Source organism: Chiloscyllium plagiosum, unplaced genomic scaffold, assembly GCF_037043375.1.
Source record: "Chiloscyllium plagiosum isolate Xiang-an unplaced genomic scaffold, Cpla_swu_hap1 HiC_scaffold_1, whole genome shotgun sequence".
Taxonomy (NCBI): Eukaryota; Metazoa; Chordata; class Chondrichthyes; order Orectolobiformes; family Hemiscylliidae; genus Chiloscyllium; species Chiloscyllium plagiosum.
The window spans coordinates 40,688,704-40,712,788 of NW_028270139.1; the positions used below are offsets into that span (position 1 = coordinate 40,688,704).

Consider the following 24,085-nt stretch of genomic DNA (forward strand, 5'->3'; position numbering starts at 1 on the left):
ATGATTTTGGAGATGCTGGTGTTGGACTGGGGTGTACATAGTTAAAAATCACACCAGGTTATAGTCCAACAGGTTTAATTGGAAGCGCACAATTAAACCTGGGACTATAACCTGGTGTTGTGTGACTTTTTAACTCCTGAAAATCTGTTGATTACTCCCTTCTGGGGGAAAAAAAAACCTTTGAGCTCCTCCGTCCTTGTAGCATTCTGACGCATTTCCAAAATCCCCTTCTCTGTAGTCTTTGAATGCGTTGTTGCCACCCAAATTCGTGCAGAGAGTCATTAGAGCGTTACAGCATGGAAACAGACTCTTCCGCCTGATAGCCCAAATAAATCTTGTCCCATATCTTTCTAAGCGTTGTTCATATACCCATCCAGATGCCGTTTAAACGTTGTAACTGTACCACCACTTTCTCTCGCAGCTTATTCCATACATGCACCACCCTCTGTGAAAAAAATGCCCATTGGGTCCCTTTTAAATCTTTCCCCTCTCACCGTAAACCTATGTCCTTTATTTTGGATCCCCCCAACACCCACACCAGAGACGTTGTCTGTTTACGTTATGCACGCCCTTCATGATTTCATCAACCTCTATAAGGTCACCCCTCAGCCTTTGATGCTCCAGGGAAAATTGCCCCTCTTTCCGAAAACTCAGTATTTCAACAGAAAATGGCTAGAGAAACTCAGCGAACACCTGTGGAGAGAAGGCAGAGTTATCGTTTCAAGTCCAGTGACCATTCCAAATAATTTCTGCTCTTGTTTCAGACTTCTAGCATCTGTAGTTCTTGGTTTTATTTTACACCATATTTCAATATGTTCAGGTTTCTCCTTCTGCCATAATACTTGTCAAAATTATAAATTACATCCTATGTGACAGTAACATAAATAAACTGTCTCCACCTCTTGTATACTATCCACTATGCTAACACTTTCATGTGTTCAAGGCAGTCAAATCAAAACAAGCCTGAACTTCTGAGATGTGGTGAGTGTAACTGTTCTTGACATCAAAGCAGCATTTGACAAATCTGGCAAATGAATTTTAGCAAAACTAGAGTCAATGGGAATCAGGACAAAACTTTCCACTGAATGGAATCACATGTAAAATAAAAGATGAATCTGGTTATTAGATCCCAGTCATTTCAGGTTCAAAACCTTTGTGCAGGAGATCCTCGGGATTTGGATATTTTCTTTAAACCTGTTCAGAAACGTTGTTACACACCTCTAGAGCAGGGCCTGCTGTTTTAGAGGTAGGGATCCTACCATCGTACTGCAAGAACGCACAAAATCGCAAATCAATGAACCCACCATTCTCCCACTCAGGATATTTGGCAGGATTCAAACCTAGGTCCCCAGAACATTACCTGGGTCTTTGGTAATAGTCTAGCAATAATACCACCATGTCATCACCTCTTTGTTGCACAGGGTAATGTCCTGCTGCCCTGACCTTCTCCCTAGACGTGGAGTAGCAATATAAATACTACACAAATCCCAAGAATTCTGCCCAAAACATGTCTAGCATCTATAAAACAAAAATCAGGAGTGTGATTGAACTATTCCCACTTGCCTTGATACCAACTAGGAAATTGCAGCCCACTTGCTTGACAAAACATTCCATATTTACTCCTTTCACCACTGTCACACAGTATAACAGTATGAACTGTACAAAATGCAAGATGCACTACCATAACTCAGTGGCCTGTTGAAGATGTGGTACTAATCAAGTGGGTTGTTGTCAAGCATCTTGAGGAACGGTTATGAGGAACGTTAATTTTGATTTTTCTTCACAGATATTGCCAGGCCTGCTGAGCTTTTCCATCAACTACTGTTTTTGTTATTGATATTGAGTTCAATATTATAAATGAATAGATAGTATCCATTATCCACGATAACTCTAAGCCTTAGGAAACACCATTTCAAAATCTAGATTAAGATGTTATGAAATCTGCATATGTTTGTCATATATGTCTCTGCGTGAGATGTACTTTCAGATCTCAACTTGCAGAATTGAAATCTGCTCAACAACAACAAAATGTTTAAATGCCGTTTCCACCAATCATCAGTCAACGTTTCTACCACCATCCACCATTCACAGTCATGCCTTTTCTATATTCAGCCAATGGGAAACGGAGGATGGTTAACGTCAAATAAGCAGCTTCGGGATGAAGGACCAATCATACCACCCCATTTTGGGCGGACTTTTCGAACGGACCAATCAGAATTGGACATTTAACTGTGACGACCGAATGATTGGAGGTGAATAGAATGTCCATCCGCCCCACCCAAATAAACAAAACCGATTTTCATCTTAATACCGAAATATTAATAATCGTCCAAACATCCAAACTGCTGTACTTATAGGAAACTGCCCCCGTGAGCGGGGAGGTCTTTGATAAATCGGAGAGTGTGGAAAAGAAGAAAGGAACTTCTTCGTTATTTTACACAGGAACAAAAAATCCTCCGCTGCGGTGATGTCATCGCCGTCAGTAAATAATCAAGATCGAACAGAGAGAAAGAAAAACAGAACAGAGAGAGAGAGCTGAATAAGGAATAAGTAATCAGAGTTTGTGGACAGACACACAGAAAGCGAAAGAATAAAACTAAAGAGTGGGGATAGGAGAGACGACCGAGAGAAAGGGATAGGAGATCAAGGGAGGGAACAAAGTGGGGGAGAGAAAGAGATTGTGTGACCGGTGATAGTTCCATTCACTCTGGTCCCGGATTTTAACCACATCCGAGAGCTGGATAAACCGATAAAACCGTGAGTTAAAATACGAGCAACTCTGTCTGTTTACACTGGTGGGGGGGTGGTGGTCTCTGTCTGTTTACACTGGTGGGGGGGGAGGGGATGGTGGTCTCTGTCTGTTTACACTGGTGGGGGGGTGGTGGTCTCTGTCTTTTTACACTGGTGGGGGGGGAGGGGATGGTGGTCTCTGTCTGTTTACACTGGTGGGGGGGTGGTGGTCTCTGTCTGTTTACACTGGTGGGGGGGTGGTGGTCTCTGTCTGTTTACACTGGTGGGGGGGTGGTGGTCTCTGTCTGTTTACACTGGTGGGGGGGTGGTGGTCTCTGTCTGTTTACACTGGTGGGGGGGTGGTGGTCTCTGTCTGTTTACACTGGTGGGGGGGTGGTGGTCTCTGTCTGTTTACACTGGTGGGGGGGTGGTGGTCTCTGTCTGTTTACACTGGTGGGGGGGGGGTGGTCTCTGTCTGTTTACACTGGTGGGGGGGGGGTGGTCTCTGTCTGTTTACACTGGTGGGGGGGGGGTGGTCTCTGTCTGTTTACACTGGTGGGGGGGTGGTGGTCTCTGTCTGTTTACACTGGTGGGGGGGTGGTGGTCTCTGTCTGTTTACACTGGTGGTGGTCTCTGTCTGTTTACACTGGTGTGGGGGGGAGGGGATGGTGGTCTCTGTCTGTTTACACTGGTGGTGGTCTCTGTCTGTTTACACTGGTGTGGGGGGGAGGGGATGGTGGTCTCTGTCTGTTTACACTGGTGGTGGTCTCTGTCTGTTTACACTGGTGTGGGGGGGAGGGGATGGTGGTCTCTGTCTGTTTACACTGGTGTGGGGGGGAGGGGTGGTGTCTCTGTCTGTTTACACTGGTGGTGGTCTCTGTCTGTTTACACTGGTGGGGGGGGGAGGGGATGGTGGTCTCTGTCTGTTTACACTGGTGGGGGGGGAGGGGATGGTGGTCTCTGTCTGTTTACACTGGTGGGGGGGGAGGGGATGGTGGTCTCTGTCTGTTTACACTGGTGGGGGGGGAGGGGATGGTGGTCTCTGTCTGTTTACACTGGTGGGGGGGGGGAGGGGGTGGTGGTCTCTGTCTGTTTACACTGGTGGGGGGGGAGGGGATGGTGGTCTCTGTCTGTTTACACTGGTGTGGGGGGGAGGGGGTGGTGGTCTCTGTCTGTTTACACTGGGGGGGAGGGGATGGTGGTCTCTGTCTGTTTACACTGGTGGGGGGGAGGGGTGGTGGTCTCTCTGTTTACACTGGTGTGGGGGGGAGGGGTGGTGGTCTCTGTCTGTTTACACTGGTGGTGGTCTCTGTCTGTTTACACTGGTGGGGGGGGGGAGGGGTGGTGGTCTCTGTCTGTTTACACTGGTGGGGGGGGGAGGGGTGGTGGTCTCTGTCTGTTTACACTGGTGGGGGGGAGGGGATGGTGGTCTCTGTCTGTTTACACTGGTGGGGGGGAGGGGATGGTGGTCTCTGTCTGTTTACACTGGTGGGGGGGAGGGGATGGTGGTCTCTGTCTGTTTACACTGGGGGGTGAGGGGATGGTGGTCTCTGTCTGTTTACACTGGGGGGTGAGGGGATGGTGGTCTCTGTCTGTTTACACTGGTGGGGGGGGGAGGGGATGGTGGTCTCTGTCTGTTTACACTGGTGGTGGTCTCTGTCTGTTTACACTGGTGGGGGGGGAGGGGATGGTGGTCTCTGTCTGTTTACACTGGTGGTGGTCTCTGTCTGTTTACACTGGTGTGGGGGGGAGGGGATGGTGGTCTCTGTCTGTTTACACTGGTAGTGGTCTCTGTCTGTTTACACTGGTGTGGGGGGGAGGGGATGGTGGTCTCTGTCTGTTTACACTGGTGGTGGTCTCTGTCTGTTTACACTGGTGTGGGGGGAGGGGATGGTGGTCTCTGTCTGTTTACACTGGTGGGGGGGAAGGGGATGGGTGGTCTCTGTCTGTTTACACTGGTGGTGGTCTCTGTCTGTTTACACTGGTGGGGGGGAGTGGATGGTGGTCTCTGTCTGTTTACACTGGTGGGGGGGAAGGGGATGGGTGGTCTCTGTCTGTTTACACTGGTGGTGGTCTCTGTCTGTTTACACTGGTGGGGGGGAGGGGATGGTGGTCTCTGTCTGTTTACACTGGTGGGGGGGGAGGGGATGGTGGTCTCTGTCTGTTTACACTGGTGGGGGGGGAGGGGATGGTGGTCTCTGTCTGTTTACGCTGGTGGGGGGGAGGGGATGGTGGTCTCTGTCTGTTTACACTGGTGTGGGGGGGAGGGGTGGTGGTCTCTGTCTGTTTACACTGGTGGTGGTCTCTGTCTGTTTACACTGGTGGGGGGGAGGGGATGGTGGTCTCTGTCTGTTTACACTGGTGGGGGGGAGGGGATGGTGGTCTCTGTCTGTTTACACTGGTGGGGGGGGGGAGGGGATGGTGGTCTCTGTCTGTTTACACTGGTGGGGGGGGAGGGGATGGTGGTCTCTGTCTGTTTACACGGGGGGGGATGGTGGTCTCTGTCTGTTTACACTGGTGGGGGGGAGGGGTGGTGGTCTCTGTCTGTTTCCACTGGTGGTGGTCTCTGTCTGTTTACACCGGTGGGAGGGGAGGGGATGGTGGTCTCTGTCTGTTTACACTGGTGGGGGGGAGGGGGTGGTTGTCTGTTTACACTGGTGGGGGGGAGGGGTGGTGGTCTCTGTCTGTTTACACTGGTGGGGGGGAGGGGTGGTGGTCTCTGTCTGTTTACACTGGTGGGGGGGAGGGGGTGGTGGTCTCTGTCTGTTTACACTGGTGGGGGGGAGGGGTGGTGGTCTCTGTCTGTTTACACTGGTGGGGGGGAGGGGGTGGTGGTCTCTGTCTGTTTACACTGGTGTGGGGGGGAGGGGATAGTGGTCTCTGTCTGTTTACACTGGTGGGAGGGGGAGGGGTGGTGGTCTCTGTTTACACTGGTGGGGGGGAGGGGTGGTTTAAACTGGTGGGGGGGTGGGGGTGGTGGTCTCTGTCTGTTTCCACTGGTGGGGGGGGAGGGGATGGTGGTCTCTGTCTGTATACACTGGTGGGGGGGGGGGGGTGGTGGTCTCTGCCTGTTTACACTGGTGGTAGGGGAAGGGATGGTGGTCTCTGTCTGTTTACACTGGTGGCAGGGGAGGGGATGGTTGTCTGTTTACTCTGGTGGGGGGGAGGGGTGGTGGTCTCTGTCTGTTTACACTGGTGGGAGGGGAGGGGGTGGTGGACTCTGTCTGTTTACACTGGTGGGAGGGGAGGGGGTGGTGGACTCTGTCTATTTACACTGGTGGGGGGGGAGGGGGTGGTGGTCTCTGTCTGTTTACACTGGTGGGGGGGGAGGGGTGGTGGTCTCTGTCTGTTTACACTGGTGGGGGGGAGGGGGTGGTTGTCTGTTTACACTGGTGGGGGGGAGGGGTGGTGGTCTCTGTCTGTTTACACTGGTGGGGGGGAGGGGTGGTGGTCTCTGTCTGTTTACACTGGTGGGGGGGAGGGGGTGGTGGTCTCTGTCTGTTTACACTGGTGGGGGGGAGGGGTGGTGGTCTCTGTCTGTTTACACTGGTGGGGGGGAGGGGGTGGTGGTCTCTGTCTGTTTACACTGGTGTGGGGGGGAGGGGATAGTGGTCTCTGTCTGTTTACACTGGTGGGAGTGGGAGGGGTGGTGGTCTCTGTTTACACTGGTGGGGGGGAGGGGTGGTTTAAACTGGTGGGGGGGTGGGGGTGGTGGTCTCTGTCTGTTTCCACTGGTGGGGGGGGAGGGGATGGTGGTCTCTGCCTGTTTACACTGGTGGTAGGGGAAGGGATGGTGGTCTCTGTCTGTTTACACTGGTGGCAGGGGAGGGGATGGTTGTCTGTTTACTCTGGTGGGGGGGAGGGGTGGTGGTCTCTGTCTGTTTACACTGGTGGGGGGGAGGGGCTGGTGGTCTCTGTCTGTTTACACTGGTGGGGGGGGAGGGGGTGGTGGTCTCTGTCTGTTTACACTGGTGGGAGGGGAGGGGGTGGTGGACTCTGTCTGTTTACACTGGTGGGGGGGTGGGGGTGGTGGTCTCTGTCTGTTTACACTGGTGGGGGGGGAGGGGTGGTGGTCTCTGTCTGTTTACACTGGTGGGGTGGTGGGGGTGGTGGTCTCTGTCTGTTTACACTGGTGGGAGGGGGAGGGGTGGTGGTCTCTGTCTGTTTACACTGGTAGGGGGGTGGGGGTGGTGGTCTCTGTCTGTTTACACTGGTGGGAGGGGGAGGGGATGGTTGTCTGTTTACACTGGTGGGGGGGAGGGGATGGTGGTCCCTGTCTGTTTACACTGTTGGGAGAGGGAGGGGATGGTGGTCTCTGTCTGTTTACACTGGTGTGGGGGAAGGGGATGTTGGTCTCTGTCTGTTTACACTGCTGTGGGGGGGAGGGGTGGTGGTCTCTATTTACACTGGTGGGGGGGGAGGTGATGGTGGTCTCTGTCTGTTTACACTGGTGGGAGGGGGAGGGGGTGGTGCTCTCTGTCTGTTTACACTGGTGGGGGGGGGAGGGGATGGTGGTCTCTCTGTTTACACTGGTGGGAGGGGGAGGGGATGGTGGTCTCTGTCTGTTTACACTGGTGGGAGGGGGAGGGGATGGTGGTCTCTGTCTGTTTACACTGGTGTGGGGGGGAGGGGATGGTGGTCTCTGTCTGTTTACACTGGTGGGAGGGGGAGGGGATGGTGGTCTCTCTGTTTACACTGGTGGGAGGGGGAGGGGGTGGTGGTCTCTGTCTGTTTACACTGGTGTGGGGGGGAGGGGGTGGTGGTCTCTGTCTGTTTACACTGGTGGGAGGGGGAGGGGATGGTGGTCTCTGTCTGTTTACACTGGTGGGAGGGGGAGGGGATGGTGGTCTCTCTGTTTACACTGGTGGGAGGGGGAGGGGATGGTGGTCTCTGTGTTTTCACTGGTGTGGGGGGGAGGGGGTGGTGGTCTCTGTCTGTTTTCACTGGTGTGGGGGGGAGGGGGTGGTGGTCTCTGTCTGTTTACACTGGTGTGGGGGGGAGGGGATGGTGGTCTCTGTCTGTTTACGCTGTTGGGGGGGAGGGGGTGGTGGTCTCTGTCTGTTTACACTGGTGGGAGGGGATGGTCTCTGTCTGTTTACACTGGTGTGGGGGGGAGGGGTGGTGGTCTCTGTCTGTTTACACTGGTGTGGGGGGGAGGGGTGGTGGTCTCTGTCTGTTTACACTGGTGGGAGGGGGTGGTGGTCTCTGTCTGTTTACACTGGTGAGGGGGGAGGGGTTTGGTGGTCTCTGTTTACACTGGTGGGGGGAGGGGGTGGTGGTCTCTGTCTGTTTACACTGGTGGGTGGGGGAGGGGATGGTGGTCTCTGTCTGTTTACACTGGTGGGGGGGGAGGGGATGGTGGTCTCTGTCTGTTTACACTGGTGGGTGGGGGAGGGGATGGTGGTCTCTGTCTGTTTACACTGGTGGGGGGGGAGGGGATGGTGGTCTCTATCTGTTTACACTGGTGGGAGGGGGAGGGGTTGTTGGTCTCTGTCTGTTTACACTGGTGTGGGGGGGAGGGGGTGTTGGTCTCTGTCTGTTTACACTGGTGGGAGGGGGAGGGGATGGTGGTCTCTGTGTGTTTAAACTGGTGGTGGTCTCTGTCTGTTTACACTGGTGTTGGGGGGAGGGGGTGGTGGTCTCTGTCTGTTTACACTGGTGGTGGTCTCTGTCTGTTTACACTGTTGGGAGGGGGAGGGGATGGTGGTCTCTGTCTGTTTACACTGGTGTGGGGGAAGGGGATGGTGGTCTCTGTCTGTTTACACTGGTGTGGGGGGGAGGGGGTGGTGGTCTCTGTCTGTTTACACTGGTGGGAGGGGGTGGTGGTCTCTGCCTGTTTACACTGGTGGTGGTCTCTGTCTGTTTACACTGATGGGGGGGGAGGGGGTGGTGGTCTCTGTCTGTTTACACTGGTGGGGGGGAGGGGGTGGTGGTTTCTGTTTACACTGGTGAGGGTAGGGGGTGGTGGTCTCTGTTTACACTGGTGGTGGTCTCTGTCTGTTTACACTGGTGGGGGGGAGGGGGTGGTGGTTTCTGTTTACACTGGTGAGGGGAGGGGGTGGTGGTCTCTGTTTACACTGGTGGTGGTCCCTGTCTGTTTACACTGGTGGGAGGGGAAGGGGATGGTGGTCTCTGCCTGTTTACACTGGTGCGGGGGGAGGGGTTGGTGGTCTCTGTCTGTTTACACTGGTGGGGGGGGAGGGGATGGTGGTCTCTGTCTGTTTACACTGGTGGGAGAGGGAGGGGATGGTGGTCTCTGTCTGTTTACACTGGTGGGAGGGGGAGGGGATGGTGGTCTCTGTCTGTTTACACTGGTGGGGGGGGAGGGGGCGGTGGTCTCTGTCTGTTTACACTGGCGGTGTTCTCTGTCTGTTTACACTGGTGGTGGTCTCTGTCTGTTTACACTTGTGGGAGGGGGAGGGGATGGTGGTCTCTGTCTGTTTACACTGGTGTGGGGGGAGGGGATGGTGGTCTCTGTCTGTTTACACTGGTAGAAGGGGGAGGGGAGGGGGTGGTGGTCTCTGTCTGTTTACACTGGTGAGAGGGGGTGGTGGTCTCTGCCTGTTTACACTGGTGGGGGGGAGGGGTGGTGGTTTCTGTTTACACTGGTGGTGGTCTCTGTCTGTTTACACTGGTGGTGGGAGGTGGTGGGCTCTGTCTGTTTACACTGGTGGTGGTCTCTGTCTGTTTACACTGGTGGTGGTCTCTGTCTGTTTACACTGGTGGTGGGAGGTGGAGGGAATCTGACCTGGTTGTTTTGCTTGTTATAGCAAACAGGGTTAAGAAGACTTGGGTGAATTGCAACACCTTTAACTGCACAGTCATAGAGATGTACAACATGGAAACAGACCTTTCGGCCCAACCCGTCCATGCCGACCAGATATCACAACCCAATCTAGTCCCACCTGCCAGCACCCGGCCCATATCTCTCCAAACCCTTCCTATTCATATACCCATCCAAATGCCTTTTAAATGTTTCAATAGTTTTAGCCTCCACCACTTCCTCTGGCAGCTCATTCCATACACATACCACTCTCTGCGTGAAAACGTTGTCCCTTAGGTCTCTTTTATATCTTTCCCCTCTCGCCCTAAACCTATCCCCTCTAGTTCTGGACTTCCTGACCCCAGGGAAAAGACTTTGTCTATTTATCCTATCCATGCCTCTCATGATTTTGTAAGGTCACCCCTCAACCTCCGATGCTCCAGGGAAAACAGTCCCAGCCTGTTCAGCCTCTCTATAGCTCAAATCTCCAATCCTGGCAACACTAGTAGATCTTTTCTGAACCCTTTCAAGTTTCACAACATTTTTCCGATAGAAAGGAGACCAGAAATACGTGCAATATTCCAACAGTGGCCTAACCAATGTCTAGTACAGCCGTAGTTGTAGCTTAATGGCTTGTTTCATTTGGCTCAGCGAGGGCTATTTCTGGTTCCTGTGGCCCGGTTGGTTACTGAGTAATTGTGCTATACTGAAAGAAAACTCATATGTTTGAATTTTTAATGATTTATTTCTGCCATCTCCTAGGTGTTGTTCAAAAAAGGCACAGTTGGTTTAAATACTAAAGTATTCTAACCATTCATCTTTGTTTAAAGATGAAAGACTTGGCATCTTATGAACACAACAATGAAGCCCATAAGCTATTGAAACAAATAAATCAGTACTTGGAACAAGAATCCAAATTTCTACCAAGGGCCAGTGGACTCCTTGCAATTGAAGCATCTTTGGAGGTAAGAAATATTTAGATTTGGAAGAAGCAATTTAAAATTTATTTACTAACCTGATGAGTTTTTAAAATCTATTTGAGACAGGTTAAGATAGATTAGAATTATTTTCCCTATAAATATTAAATCTAAGATGTTCATCTTTGTTTTGTGAGTTGGGGATATTTTGTTAGACTATGTACTATGAAGGGGATGGAAGGTGCATCTTTACAATTCCAATGTTTTTGAGCAAGATTTTTTTCGCCATTTTATTTGCAATATAACACCAGCTTAAAACTTCAAAACAAACACCAAATTTGGTGTAAGATTGAATGTGTTTTTATAAATGGAAATGTATTCAGCACTTATACAATTGCTTCACTAACCATTGTATTCACCCTGGCTTCTGTTAACTTTTTCTGTTGCTTTCTACAACATCAAAGCTTAGAATCTATGTATACTCAATAGTTATTGCTCTGTTAGCAAAATTACCACTTCAGTGCTGCATTTAACTCCATTCAACTCGACTTAAAAGTGTCACTGAATTTTTAAATTTTAATTGTTTGTCTGATCTGATTGTGTGTTTGAATCACAAGGAAGAGAATTGAAAACCTTTTCATGTTCTGATTTGCAGAATGATGATTGCATCTCCCCAAAGTTAAGAGATGCTAAAGTGGAAGATCTCCGGAGTTTGACCAGATTCTTTGGCTGCAGTACTGAAACTTTTGTTTTAGCGATTAACCTACTGGACAGATTTTTGTCAATTATGAAGGTTAGAATTGCAAATAATTTCTGCATTGTTTTAATATGTGAATGACTAAAATTTTTTAACTGCCACACAATAATTTCAAAATTTTATCGTACTTTCATTTTTTTTTAGAAGATTACTTGAACTCACCTGTCCTTTTTTTTGTGCTACATTTGTAGGTGCGACCAAGACATCTGCCTTGCCTTGGATTAAGTGTCTTCCATCTAGCAGCTAAGACCATTGAGGAAGAATGTAATATCCCTTCTGCCCATGATCTCCTCCGTATCAGCCACTGTAAGTTTACAGTGTCTGACCTTAAGCGGATGGAAAAAATTGTCAATGAAAAACTGAATGGGGAATTTAAGGCTGTCACCGCCTTGGATTTTTTACACCTGTATCATGCCCTGGCACACTGCCATGTAATTAATGGGTAAGTATATGAGCATTAATTATAGGAAAGTTTTATAATGCGCAGGTAAATTTTAATTTTCTTAATGCTTTTCTTGCTTTTTTTTTAAAAAAAGCATTGTTGTAGTCCTTGTTTTTGTTTCAAAAGTTTAAAGTCCAATGCTGTTTTAAGGCTACAAGAAGTAGGAACTGGAGTAGCCCAGTTGGTCCTGAAATCTTGTTCCACTATTAATATGATCACGGCTGGTCCAACATGTTCCATGTCCACTTTCCTGCCCTAGATTGGGTTGGGATATCTGGTCGGCATGGACAGGTTGGACCGAAGGGTCTGTTTTATGCTGTACATCTCTATGACATAAAGATCATATCTACTTCTTCTAAATCCCAATGAGTAGAGTCTTCACCTGTTTAACTTTTTTGTAATTAAGGCATTCCCTTCCTATTGAGGATCATTTAGGGTGTAGGTTTGATATCCAGACGTTTCATTACCTGGCTAGGTAACATCATCAGTGGCGACCTCCCAAGTAAAGCGAAGCTGTTGTCTCCTGCTCTCTATATGTTTGTCCTGGATGGGGTTCCTGGGGTTTGTGGTAATGTCACTTCCTGTTCGTTTTTCTGAGGGGTTGATAGATGGTATCTAGATCTATGTGTTTGTTTATGGCGTTGTGGTTGGAGTGCCACAAACACTACGTAGGATAAACAGGAAGAAAGTTAGCCACCAGGATACACAGACACCAGCTAGCCACAAAAGACATGGCCCTCTCTCCCTCGTAGCCTTACACACAGAGGAGAAAAAAACCACCATTTCGACTGGGACAACATATCTATCCTGGGACAGGCTAAGCAAAGACATGCCAGAGAATTCCTAGAGGCCTGGCACTCCAACCACTACGCTATAAACAAGCACATAGATCTAGATACCATCTATTAACCCCTCAGAAAACGAACAGGAAATGACATCACCACAAACCCAAAAGCAAAGACTTAGGATTGAATTGTTCTGTTAATTTTTGCACTAATTTTTTTTTGTTCCCTTAGGAAAGAATTTCTGATTCTTGATAGGCTGGAAGCACAGCTGAAAGCTTGCTGCTGCCGATTTGTTTTTTCCAGAGCTAAAGTAAGCTTGATTGCATTTTATAGTGTTATAACAGTTATGTGTGGGCCTTGTTCTGAGTTTATTTTAAATGACTTCTGTTGTGCTATGGAATGAACTTTAGTGTGAAATTCATTTTTGCTTTTGCAGCCATCTGTATTGGCCTTGTCCCTTCTGACCCTCGAAGTTGAAAACTTGAAATCCGGTGACTTGTTTGAAATTATACTGCGTGTTCAAAAACATTCCAAAGTGGGTATATAGGAAGCTGTTTTTTTTCCAAAAAAACTACTCTTCTTTCACAATGCCAGCATAGTTTCTACATTTAAAGCACTACCATTTTGATATGCTGTATAAAATGTTAGGATAGACATGGAAGGAGCTAAGCAAGAAGAGGTGATAAATAATATTTCTTCCCACACACCATTGCATTTGCAGATTTCATTGTGACAATCATAGTAAGCTGATTTAAGGTTATGGTATTGCATATTTATATATGCTTGACTATGTCTAAGGAAATTGAACACAATATGCTTAAGCAGTGACTTGCATTTACAACACATCCTCAACAAAACAAAAAACAATCACATTTTACATGAAACCTAGCTGTTTCAGTCGATCCTGTTTCAGTCAATTTTGTTAAGTATTAGCTATTTATTGAACCACATTTCATCGACCATTTGGACCCAACTATGTAGTATACTTTAATTAGAGTGGATTCTGGAGTACACTTCAATTTGTTTAGGAGGAGTAAACGTCTGTGTGCTCTGATTTTAATGTGTAAACTAATGGTACTACATAGGAAGTTTAGTGAGCATTTCCAATGAAATGCACTATAATCTTGTAGTAGTAATAATAATGATCATGTCTTTTAGATTAGCCAGTATGACTTGGCATACTGGCGTGAACTGGTGTCCAAATGTCTGGCTGACTACTCTTCACCTGAATGCTGCAAGCCTGATAACAAGAAGCTAGTGTGGATTGTTTCAAGGCGTACAGCCCGTCACTTACAGAATAGTTATTATAGTGTCCCTGAATTGCCAACTATCCCAGAAGCTGTCTGCTTCACTGAAACTGAAAGGTAAATTACTGTGGTTTCCTGATATTGAAAGATTTTTGTATTTAAAAATTCATTTCAGTAAGTAATAACATACAGTTAGCTTTTATTTGGATTTTCAAAATTGTTCTTTTTTTTGTTTTTAAAGTGAGGATTCATGTGAAGAAATGAGCTGTGGTGAAGATGGTCTGAGTAGCTCTCCACAGAGTCATACAGAAAGTGAATTCTTCTCTTGATCTCTTGCACCAGTCCAAGTGGCAAAATTTCGGTTTTCACTCAACATCTCCAAACCTGTAACTCATCTTTGCACATGTATTCTGTTTTTTTTTAAACTTGGTTCCGATTTGTTTTTGTTTTAGTGAAGCAGCTTTTGAATTTTTATGCTAAATAGGGATTGAATTGTAACAATGTTTCTAAAGTTCTACTGTAGATTATCTACATCAGTCTAGAGGTCTTGCAGCCTCATCCCCTCATACTTATAGTTTGGCATTATTCTCCCTGGTAACTTTTATGTTGTGCTGATTTTAAAACGTTGCTCTGTCTTCAGTTCAATGAGGTGATGCCCTTCAATACTGCTTAGACAATGATTGATTGTTTATTGTTAATGTAAAGCTATACTGTAAACCATTAACTGTTGGTCTGGACTTAATCGAATCTTCTACTTGTTGGATATAGTTTTATTAGCATGGAATTTTATTTGCAAGATATGGTAATATAAATATTATGGCATCATTTTAAGCTTTATTTTAGATATGAAAATCTGATATTCTAAGATTCAAAAACGGAAAGCACTGACTTAAATTCCTTCAGGACATTCATACACAGCTTGACTAGATAACCCACAGCATTTCTGATTTACTATTATCTGATTTCTAAAAATCACATGGTTAATAGATACGCTGTAAAATGCAGCAATTATGGTGAAACCAGTCAAGTTTCCTGCAAGTTAACCAAAAATTCTACTTTTGACTATAAGTTTCGAAGTAGAACATTGCATGCTGTCCACATCCATTGATAATGACATGAAGATAAATTGTCGTGCATGCTGAAGGAGCACAGGTATTTGGATCTACTGGATGGAAGTGCAGCATCAGTAAATTAATAACTTATGAACCCTAATAAGCTAAGGCAAATGTCAAAGGAGTATTTTAGGTATTTAATCATACATCTCTTTTTAAAATGATTGCAGATAACAATGTCTTATCAAAAATCACACAATTTGAAATCAGTCTTGAAATATCTGGAAATTAAAACCTTTATTAATGTATTGTTGTAAATGCCAGTTTAGAGTGTTAGTGAATGGGTGATGTTTTGTGAATATTATTGAATGCATTCCTATTCTTTTCACTTTTAAATTGCTAATCCATACCTACTATAATAGGATGACATTTTTTTTTTAAAAGCTCATTTTTGCTTCAAAATTTGAGTTATCAAATCATTTTAAGTCAATGTTATAGGAAAGGGTTTTTTTTGTTGCTGTGCAGATTCCATTTTTGTAGAACCAATCATTTTTGAGTGAAGTAACATCAAATTTAGGAGTACACTGTAAACCTTGACTACGGGAATTCCCATACAGTGTCCGTTTCCAATGTTGAATTTAACTCCTCATCAATCATACTTCCTGCACATCACAGCTTACTCGCTCACTCACTCACTCTCTTGCTCTCTCCATCTGCACTTTTCACAAACCATGTGGTAGTAGCAGATGTGGTAGACAGGAGAATGCTGTTAACAACTTTTCACGCTTGTCATTCCAGCTGTTTGGAGAGTGTTCAGATCAGATTGGTCAGGTTAGGCATACATTTTGCTAATGTTAAACTACAATTTTTTTTTGAAAGGACAAAAGTGCCAACTGGAGGAAGTGTTCTTTTTTAACTTGCAAATGTTACAGCTATTTCAGATAGTACTTTAAAACCACTGTACTTTTAGCAACAATTACCTCAAACTGAGCCTTTGGTATAGCAACTTGTTTTTGTACAACCTAATGGCTGTTTCATGTGCCAATCGGATATTTTTGAGAATGATTACTATGTACTGTTGATGTTTGATCAATGACCATGCTTGCTCCTAGCTTTTTTTGGTATGAAGTAAAAGTTGTTTTCAGAACCTCTGCAGCAGCAATGTATGAAGGAGAAATCCTCATTTACAAACAAATGTACATAATTTAACTTAAATGTATAGGAAACAAGTGCACTTATTTTTCCCTTTTTTATTCAGGTATGAAAGCAACCAATGCACTTATGAAAAGTATTATGTAGCACTGTCTGTCTGATTCTTTGACGTTGTGAACAAGTTCCCTGTAGATATTAACTTATTGTATATTTTCAATTTGTACATATTGTAAAATATATCACTCTGAAACCTTCTACCTACCAAGGTAGAATAAATAAAGACTCTTTTGAAATCTATTTAATTTTGTTCAGAAGTTCCAAACAATGCTTGTTTGCCAAAATGTTAATGTAAATCTCATTAACTGATTTACCTTAGATTTTTAATCAACAAGAGAATCAAACTTGACTGACCTTGAATACAGTTTAGATGGATCTGCTTTCATTACTTTTAGGAAGAGAATTCCACATACTTAAAGGCTCTTTCCCAGTCTTCCCTCTATCTCTTGATATGCACACTGTCAAATCCCCTCAATGAATGGTATGCATTTTATTTTAGATTAATTTTTGGAAGAATTAAAAAGCAAAGGTCACTTTTTTTTTCCCTTTAACAACCTTTTTCTAATTCAGATTTCTGAATAAATCTTGCCTGAGCTACTTCAATTACAATTATATCCTTTTAAGTAAGAAACCAAAATTGCACTCAAGCTGTGATTTTCATCTGAAGAGCTTTCCAACTGCAGCAGCATTTCCCTTCTTGTCAATTTCATTTCCCCTTGCAAAAACTACCAACATTTAATTTGCCTTAATCATTTTCTTTACCCACATACTAATGTTTTGTGAATCCTTGTACCATGACCATGTAGTCTATCTTTTATTCAAATGTATGCATTTTCTACTCCCTGCCAAAGAGGACAGGTTTGCATTTTCCTGTATACTCAAACTGAAAATCCACCTAATCACTTAGGACCTGCAAAAGAATATCAATTGATTATCCATTCAAGTGGTGTTGGAATGAAACCTCTATTTCACCCACTCCCTCTATCGCTTCCTCTTTTGCTTTCTCCCCCAATCTTCACCTCCCCCATTGTCCTCTTTCTCTGCCACCCTCTCTGTATTCCCCCTCCACCACCACCCTCTCTGCTCCCTTCCCACCACCCTTTCTGCTCCCTCTCTGTTTCCCCACCCCCCCCCCTTCACTCTCACCTTTCCCCGTCAAGGTGCTGCTGATTTTGAGTTGAGATTTTCCCTCTGAGGGTCATGAGACTTTGGAAATACCTTCCACAAAGGTGATGGAAGCAAATGTTTGAATGTTTTTAAGACAGACGTTGAGTGATTATTGGTAAGCAAGGGGATGAAAGTATCAGAAATAGGTGAAAATGAGGGCCTGACATTATAATCATCAGTAATCTTATTAAATGGTACAGCAGCTAAGAGTGGCCAAATGGCTGCCTCCATCTAATTCATAAGTATCCCTACTCTGATTTCTGTTGGCTAATCAATCCTTATGTGCTAACATGTTACATTTACTATGTGGTAACCTTGATGTGTGATACCTTGTTGAATATCTTTTGGAAATGCACTAAATCTGTAGGTTCCTCTTTATCCACCTTTGCTTGTTACTGCCTCAAAGAACTCTAGTCAAACATTATTCTCCCTTTTTCCTAGACCTAGACGTGTTGACTTGCTTCAATTGTCATTTTCTAAATTTCCTGCTTTACCCCCTTTTTTATAGTCTAGGGATGTTTGGAATGCCAAAGCCGATATGCCTACTTCTTTTAGGACACCAGGTTGAAAGCCATCAGGCCCATTGGACATGTTAACCATTAGGGTTAATAGGTTTGCCAAAGCATTTTTCCAATGATTTGTGATTGTTTAAAGTTCCATCCTTATTATCTCTTTTGGTTTTCAATTATTCTTGTTAAATTTCTGTCATTGCAGTGGAGATAGATGCAAAAGTACCTTTTCAATACCTCCACCATTATAGTGTTTCCATTATTGATTCCCCATTCTAACCCTCTGAGAATACCATTCACTTTAATTATTCTCCTTTTTTAATTTCTATTTTACATAGCTTTTTCCCATAAACAGTCAATTTGTTTTTATTGTTTTTTGCTGATTTCTAAAATATTGATCTGCCATTAACCTCCTTAGTGTGGTGTGCGTTTTCTTTTAATTTGATACTATCCTTACTTTCCACAATTTATGGTGATGGCGGTTTCACATAGTTCAAAGTTTGGGAGATGATTTGTAGCTCGGGTGCTCGTTGTTGTGGTTCTGTTCGCCGAGCTGGGAATGTGTGTTGTGTCACCCTGTCTAGGTGACATCCTCAGTGCTTGGAAGCCTCCTGTGAAGCGCTTCTGTGATCTTTCCTCCGGCATTTGTAGTGATTTGTACCTGCCGCTTCCGGTTGTCAGTTCCAGCTGTCCGCTGCAGTGGCCGGTATATTGGGTCCAGGTCGATGTGCTTATTGATTGAATTTGTGGATGAGTGCCATGCCTCTAGGAATTCCCTGGCTGTTCTCTGTTTGGCTTGTCCTATAATAGTAGCGTTGTCCCAGTCGAATTCATGTTGCTTGTCATCTGTGTGTGGGGCTACTAAGGATAGCTGGTCATGTCATTTTGTGGCTAGTTGGTGTTCATGGATGCGGACCGTTAGCTGTCTTCCTGTTTGTCCTATGTAGTGTTTTGTGCAGTCCTTGCATGGGATTTTGAACACTACATTGGTTTTGCTCATGCTGGGTATTGGGTCCTTCATCCTGGTGAGTTGTCTGAGAGTGGCTGTTGGTTTGTGTGCTGTTATGAGTCCTAGTGGTCGCAGTAGTCTGGCTGTCAGTTCAGAAATGTTTTTGATGTATGGTAGTGTGGCTAGTCCTTTGGGTTGTGGCATGTCCTCATTCCGTTGTCTTTCCCTTAGGCATCTGTTGATGAAATTGTGGGGATATCCGTTTTTGGTGAATACATTGTATAGGTGTTCTTCTTCCTCTTTTTGCAGTTCTGGTGTACTGCAGTGTGGTGTGGCCCTTTTTGAACAGTGTCTTGAAGCAACTTCTTTTGTGTGTTGGGGTGGTTGCTTTCGTAGTTTAGGACTTGGTCTGTGTGTGTGACTTTCCTGTATACCTTTGTGGTGAAATCTCCGTTCGGTGTTCTCTGTACCATCATGTCTAGGAATGGTATTTGGTTGTTCTTTTCTTCCTCTCTAGTGAATCGGATTCCTGTGCGTGTGGAGTTGATGATCTGGTGTGTGTTCTCTACTTCTGTTTTTAATGATTACAAAGGTGTCATCCACATATCTGACCCAGAGTTTGGGTTGAATTTGCGGTAAGACTGTTTGTTCTAACCTTTGCATTACCACTTCTGCTATGAGTCCAGAGATGGGTGAGCCCATGGGTGTGCTGTTGATTTATTCATATATTTGGTTGTTGAATGTGAAGTGTGTTGTGAGGCACAGGTCCAGTAGTATGCAGTCTTTGTTGATAGGTTCCGCATAGTCTTTTTTTTCCCCTCAATGGAATATTTCTTTTGAGTTCTGAAATATCTCCTTAAATACTTGTCAATATTTTTATTCAGTCATATCTTTTATTCTATTTTCACTTCAGCCAATTCTGTCTTCAGAATTTTTGTACTGCCTTTATTTGAGTTTAGGATACTAGTCTTAGGTCTACATTGCTTACTCTCAAACTCACTGGAGGCATGGAGCAGCAGGATTATGAGATGATTGAATCTCACATTGAGGCACACATACATAAGTCTGAAAGAAGCATCAAAACTGGGGTGTAACCTCAGAACCAGCGGTTATTCACCTCCATTAGTTCATGTACAAGTCCACAGTGTTAACCAATTTGGTTAATTACAATTACTGTCTTAGACCTATGTAAGACCTTTCTCAAGGTGCTGAAACAAGGCTCATTAGAATTTAAATTCCACTTAGTGTCATTTTGGGTAGAGACTACCTAGGTACAATCCTTACAGTTAATTGCCAATTATCATTTTGATTTATTGCTACAGATAACTTGTGTAACTTTGCCAGCATCTCCCATGAAGAGGACATTTTTGGTAAGTAAACAGATATTTTTACCCTTAAGGTACAATGTACTCACCTCTCTATATCCTCAAATAAAAATCTAGCTCTTTTTCCTCTTTATAATTATTCTGCCAGAAAAGTTACTAATCATTTCTATAAAACAAAAAAAATCCCCTAAAGACAGAATTTTCTATAGGGGAATAAGTAAAGGCCCAGAGTTTAGATTATACTGCTAGCATGGATTAAATCTTTTCTTTTAAATTGTTTGAAAATGAGGTTTGGGTGTATATGTGTAATTTCCAAGAAAAAATGCAATTTGGATTTTTAATGGGTGAATCAATAAATGTATGGGTGCGAGAAGCATAGAAGAGCTGTATCATTCATATGCGGTAGCAACACTGGTTTCCAAATTCAATTTTTCACTCTGGTTCCAGTTGCTTGGTGTGATAGGGAAATTTAACATGGCAGAGGGGGTTTCTCCTCAGCAGGCAGGATGGAGGTGGGCCTGAGTGGCCTGCACTCTAGGCAGCTGTACAAATTCTCCTTTGTATAAAAACAAAAACAAATACTTGTAACAGTCCTTTCATCACCTCAGGACATTGTAAAGAATTTTACCTCCGATGAAATACCTTAGAAATGTAACCATGTTGAAATATAGGAATAATGCACATGTGCTATTGAACTACAGTTGTATTAAAATAACACCATGCAATGAATAAACCATGCTGTAGCATTAAGTTGTTTAATTGTCTGCAAACAGCCTCTGGTAAGTGATCACTATTCAGAGGGGATTAGGTTATTACTTGTCAATGAAAGAGAATCGTGCAAGTATTCAAAATAATTTTCTGCTTAACATATATTGATTGCACAATAGTAAAATCTAATTGTTGCTACTGTGGGCAAGATTCAAAGAATAAATAATTAGTCAGTTGGAATTTTTGTGAAGTTAACCTGTATCGTTCTACAAACTAACATTATCAAAGAGGGAAGGGAGAGTCCATTATAGCTGTGTTCGTTTTAAAATAGACACGTAGGATGCTCGAAGAACACAGCAAGCCAGGCAGCATCAGGAGGTGTAGAAGTCAACGTTTCAGGAGTAACCCTTCTTCAGGAGTGGGGGTGGATGTGGGGGGGAGCTGCAGATAAAGGGGGAGGCAGGGGCAGGATGGTGGAGTGGGGTTAGGTAAAGACCGGTAGAGGATACGATTTAGTTGGTCAAAGGGAGGAATGAATCTGGTTGGTGGGAGGGAGGTTATTTGAAATTGAAGAACTCAATGACTCCTTCAGGCTATAGGGTGCCCAGGTGGGAGATAAGGTGTTGTTCCTCCAATAGGAGCTGTGGTTTGTTTTGGCACTGGAGAAGGCCAAGGATGGTCATGTCAGAAAGGGAGTGGTTGGGGGAGTTGAAATAGGTGCTGACTGGGAGGTCAGGTCAGACCCAACTGCGATGCTCAGTGAGCCATTCCCTAAGTTTACATTCGGTCTCCCTGATGTGGAGAAGACCACATCGGGAGCACCTGATGCAGTAAACTAGGTTGGAAGAGAGGCAATAAAGGGCATAATTTCTTTTAGACTAAATGCAGAGTAGTCAGAAACATGGGATGGACTTCCATTTGCAATTCAAGTGGGTTATCCTAAACAATTACATTCACTTTAGCTCATTAAATATTCTCAAGTGGGTGAAATGTCAGATCATAGTGATGGACTGGAAGGAAGGTCTGTCCCTTGCCAGACATTATTTAAAAGGCAACAAAAACAGTAATTGGAGCAGAAACCCAACAAGTCAGACAGCATCAATGGAGAGAAAGCAGTGGTAACTTTTCGGATTTCGTGACCCTTCTTCAGAACACTGCTTTCTCTCCACAGCTGTTCCTGCTGAGATTCTCCTGCAATTATTGGGCAGCACTTCACTCTCTTCAACCCAGGAGCAACACTTAATCACTGCTCATTACATCATCCATCCTTGGTGATGTCAGAGACCAGGCAAGAAACAGTGCCACACTTTAGTGATACATACCAAAAGAATGTCCAGGAGAAAAGGGAAATTCTTTTCCCTAGGGATGGCAACAAGAGGCTGACTGACAAAAACAACACAGACAGAGGTAGCAGTGGTATTCAGTAGCCATTGGTGTCTCAAGGGAACCTGGCTCCAATGTGCAAGAGGATAAATGATCTGATGTGCTCTGCCAGGTAGGTGCCATTGTCCAGTTAATGTTCAAGCTCTTATGAATGTGTAAGATTATCAATAAAAGGAACTATCACACACAGCTGGATGCCAGGTATCCCATCAGTGATCTTATGTGCCATCAATGTCTCACTTCATTACACCGACCAATGGCACACTACCTCCACAACATTTGTATTACCTCTCACGCATCTGCCAGTGGTCACACTTAACACATAAAAGTAGCTGCAAAATTCAACATTTCAAACACTATCAAATCACTGACCTTTCATCACAAATAGGAGAATGTACACATCCAATAATTTCTCACTGAAGGTTTTAGTAGAGTAGAACCACAAATTAAGGCCTTCTGAGTTGCGCCTCCTTTAGCTTTCAACCCCAGTTGCCTGCCTCAGTCAAGTTTGCTAGCATCAGCCAATGTGGCTGCCTTTCTTGAACAGGCTTGGAGAAAGATGTCTACCCCACCTGGTTCACGCAAGGATTGATGATGTCCATGGGGTAATCGTTCTCCAGCAGTGCAAAAAAGTGTTAACATGGCAATCTACCTAGATGCAGGCTGCTACAAGGGCCATTTTTCATCAGTACTTTGACAGCTTCTACAGCAAATTAAATGATCATTTTAACATACTGGTGGATTGAACAGAAATCCATTATTTCAGTGAATGAGCATTACAACAATGCATAAAGAGCTCAGAGATGCATCCTGGTCCAGTCCATGAGCTGGGTGCATGTCCCTGATCAGTGTTCTTGCAGCAGCATTAGAATGATAGTTATCAGTTACAGCCTAAGATGCAACATTGAAATGCCAAAACATCCTGCAAGTGAATCTGAGATATACCATGAAGTTCTCAGAGACTGGCACATACTAGATGCCAATCTCCATGGATGTGGGTTGTCTGTGGCTGGTGCCCATTCTAGTGCCTGATGTCTAACTTGGAGCTTCTTCAAAGTAAGCTGCAAGCTGAATTGTTCAGGTACCCACTCTGATTTCCACCTCGAGGTTTCTCAACATCTAGCTTCATTGACACAATTGCTAATATAGGAAACTAAATATTAAAGAGCCAAGTTCAGCATTTAATGAATTATAGTTTTCTGTAATTGGCAATTTGCCATTTGCTTGACAAAAGCATAAAAAATGGCACGAAATGCTTTCCATTGTCAAGAAAGGCCTTGGATGTCACATTTGATTTTGCCACAAATCCCACATAGGCCACATCCAGACCTCCATAAGAGTCCAGGCAATCATTGTATATAGACTTATATTTTGAATTTGTTACACTCTGATATTTATCTCTTGTTGAACCGACAATAGATACCTTTAACCTGTTCAGAGATGTTATTACACCCCCATGGAGCAGGTGAGACTTGAACCCAGGCCTCCCATTCATAGTGGACATTACTACTACACCCACAAGGTGTACTATGGGCATTGAGGAGTTATTTCTGATTTTCAGGAGCACAGCCAATTTAGAAGTTTGCAAACTCAAGCCAGGTAGGTCTCAAACCTTCAATCACCTGATCCTTGGTCAGATGCATTTTCCATTGCATCACCTGCTCCCGTTAGACCTCAATATTATACAGCCTGATCATCTTAGGTAGATGACTGTATTCTTGCTCTTTAGCATCAGACAATTGGCTAGAGCTGCAAGTTAGTCTGGAACAGACAGAGATGTAGGAACATGTTTATGCAGAAACATTCAACTTTAGCTCCTGTAACAATGGAGTTGATATCAAGATGGCACTTTGTGAGTACTTGGAATGTGCACTAACACTATATCATAAGGGACTGTTATCTTCAGTTTTTCACTTTTATCAGTAACATTTCCACAACTGTCAGTAATATTTCTCCCAGTTTTAGATTTCTTATGTACTGTGCACAGTTCCTCAGCCAAAAGGCTGGTTGACTGTCAGGCTGCTGTGTAGGGCCTTGAACTGATTGTTTTTTACTGTGGGAATTCCAGCCAATGCTTCTCCTGATCAAGATCAGGAACCCACTACCCACAGAGTAACAACGTAAGCCTGCTTCCTTCTGCTT

General features: G+C 44.7%; 1 protein-coding gene across 1 annotated transcript; it reads left to right on the forward strand.

Moving 5' to 3' along the window:
• The first annotated feature begins 2,337 nt into the window (after positions 1-2,337).
• ccng2 (cyclin G2) lies at positions 2,338-16,142 on the forward strand. Its single transcript, XM_043695263.2, has 8 exons — positions 2,338-2,757; positions 10,256-10,458; positions 11,066-11,203; positions 11,359-11,609; positions 12,626-12,704; positions 12,831-12,929; positions 13,553-13,758; positions 13,883-16,142. The coding sequence occupies exons 2-8, from the start codon at positions 10,324-10,326 to the stop codon at positions 13,968-13,970; spliced, it is 996 nt and encodes a 331-aa protein (XP_043551198.1). The 5' UTR covers positions 2,338-2,757; positions 10,256-10,323; the 3' UTR covers positions 13,971-16,142.
• Positions 16,143-24,085: the final 7,943 nt, after the last annotated feature.

What these genes read in the sequence shown, in the direction of transcription:
- ccng2 (XM_043695263.2), top strand. Translation starts at nt 10,324, where the DNA reads ATGAAAGACTTGGCATCTTATGAACACAACAATGAAGCCCATAAGCTA. An exon ending in GATTTTTGTCAATTATGAAG is followed by an intron (nt 11,204 to 11,358) that starts GTTAGAATTGCA and finishes CTACATTTGTAG; the next exon opens with GTGCGACCAAGACATCTGCC. An exon ending in TTGTTTTTTCCAGAGCTAAA is followed by an intron (nt 12,705 to 12,830) that starts GTAAGCTTGATT and finishes TTGCTTTTGCAG; the next exon opens with CCATCTGTATTGGCCTTGTC.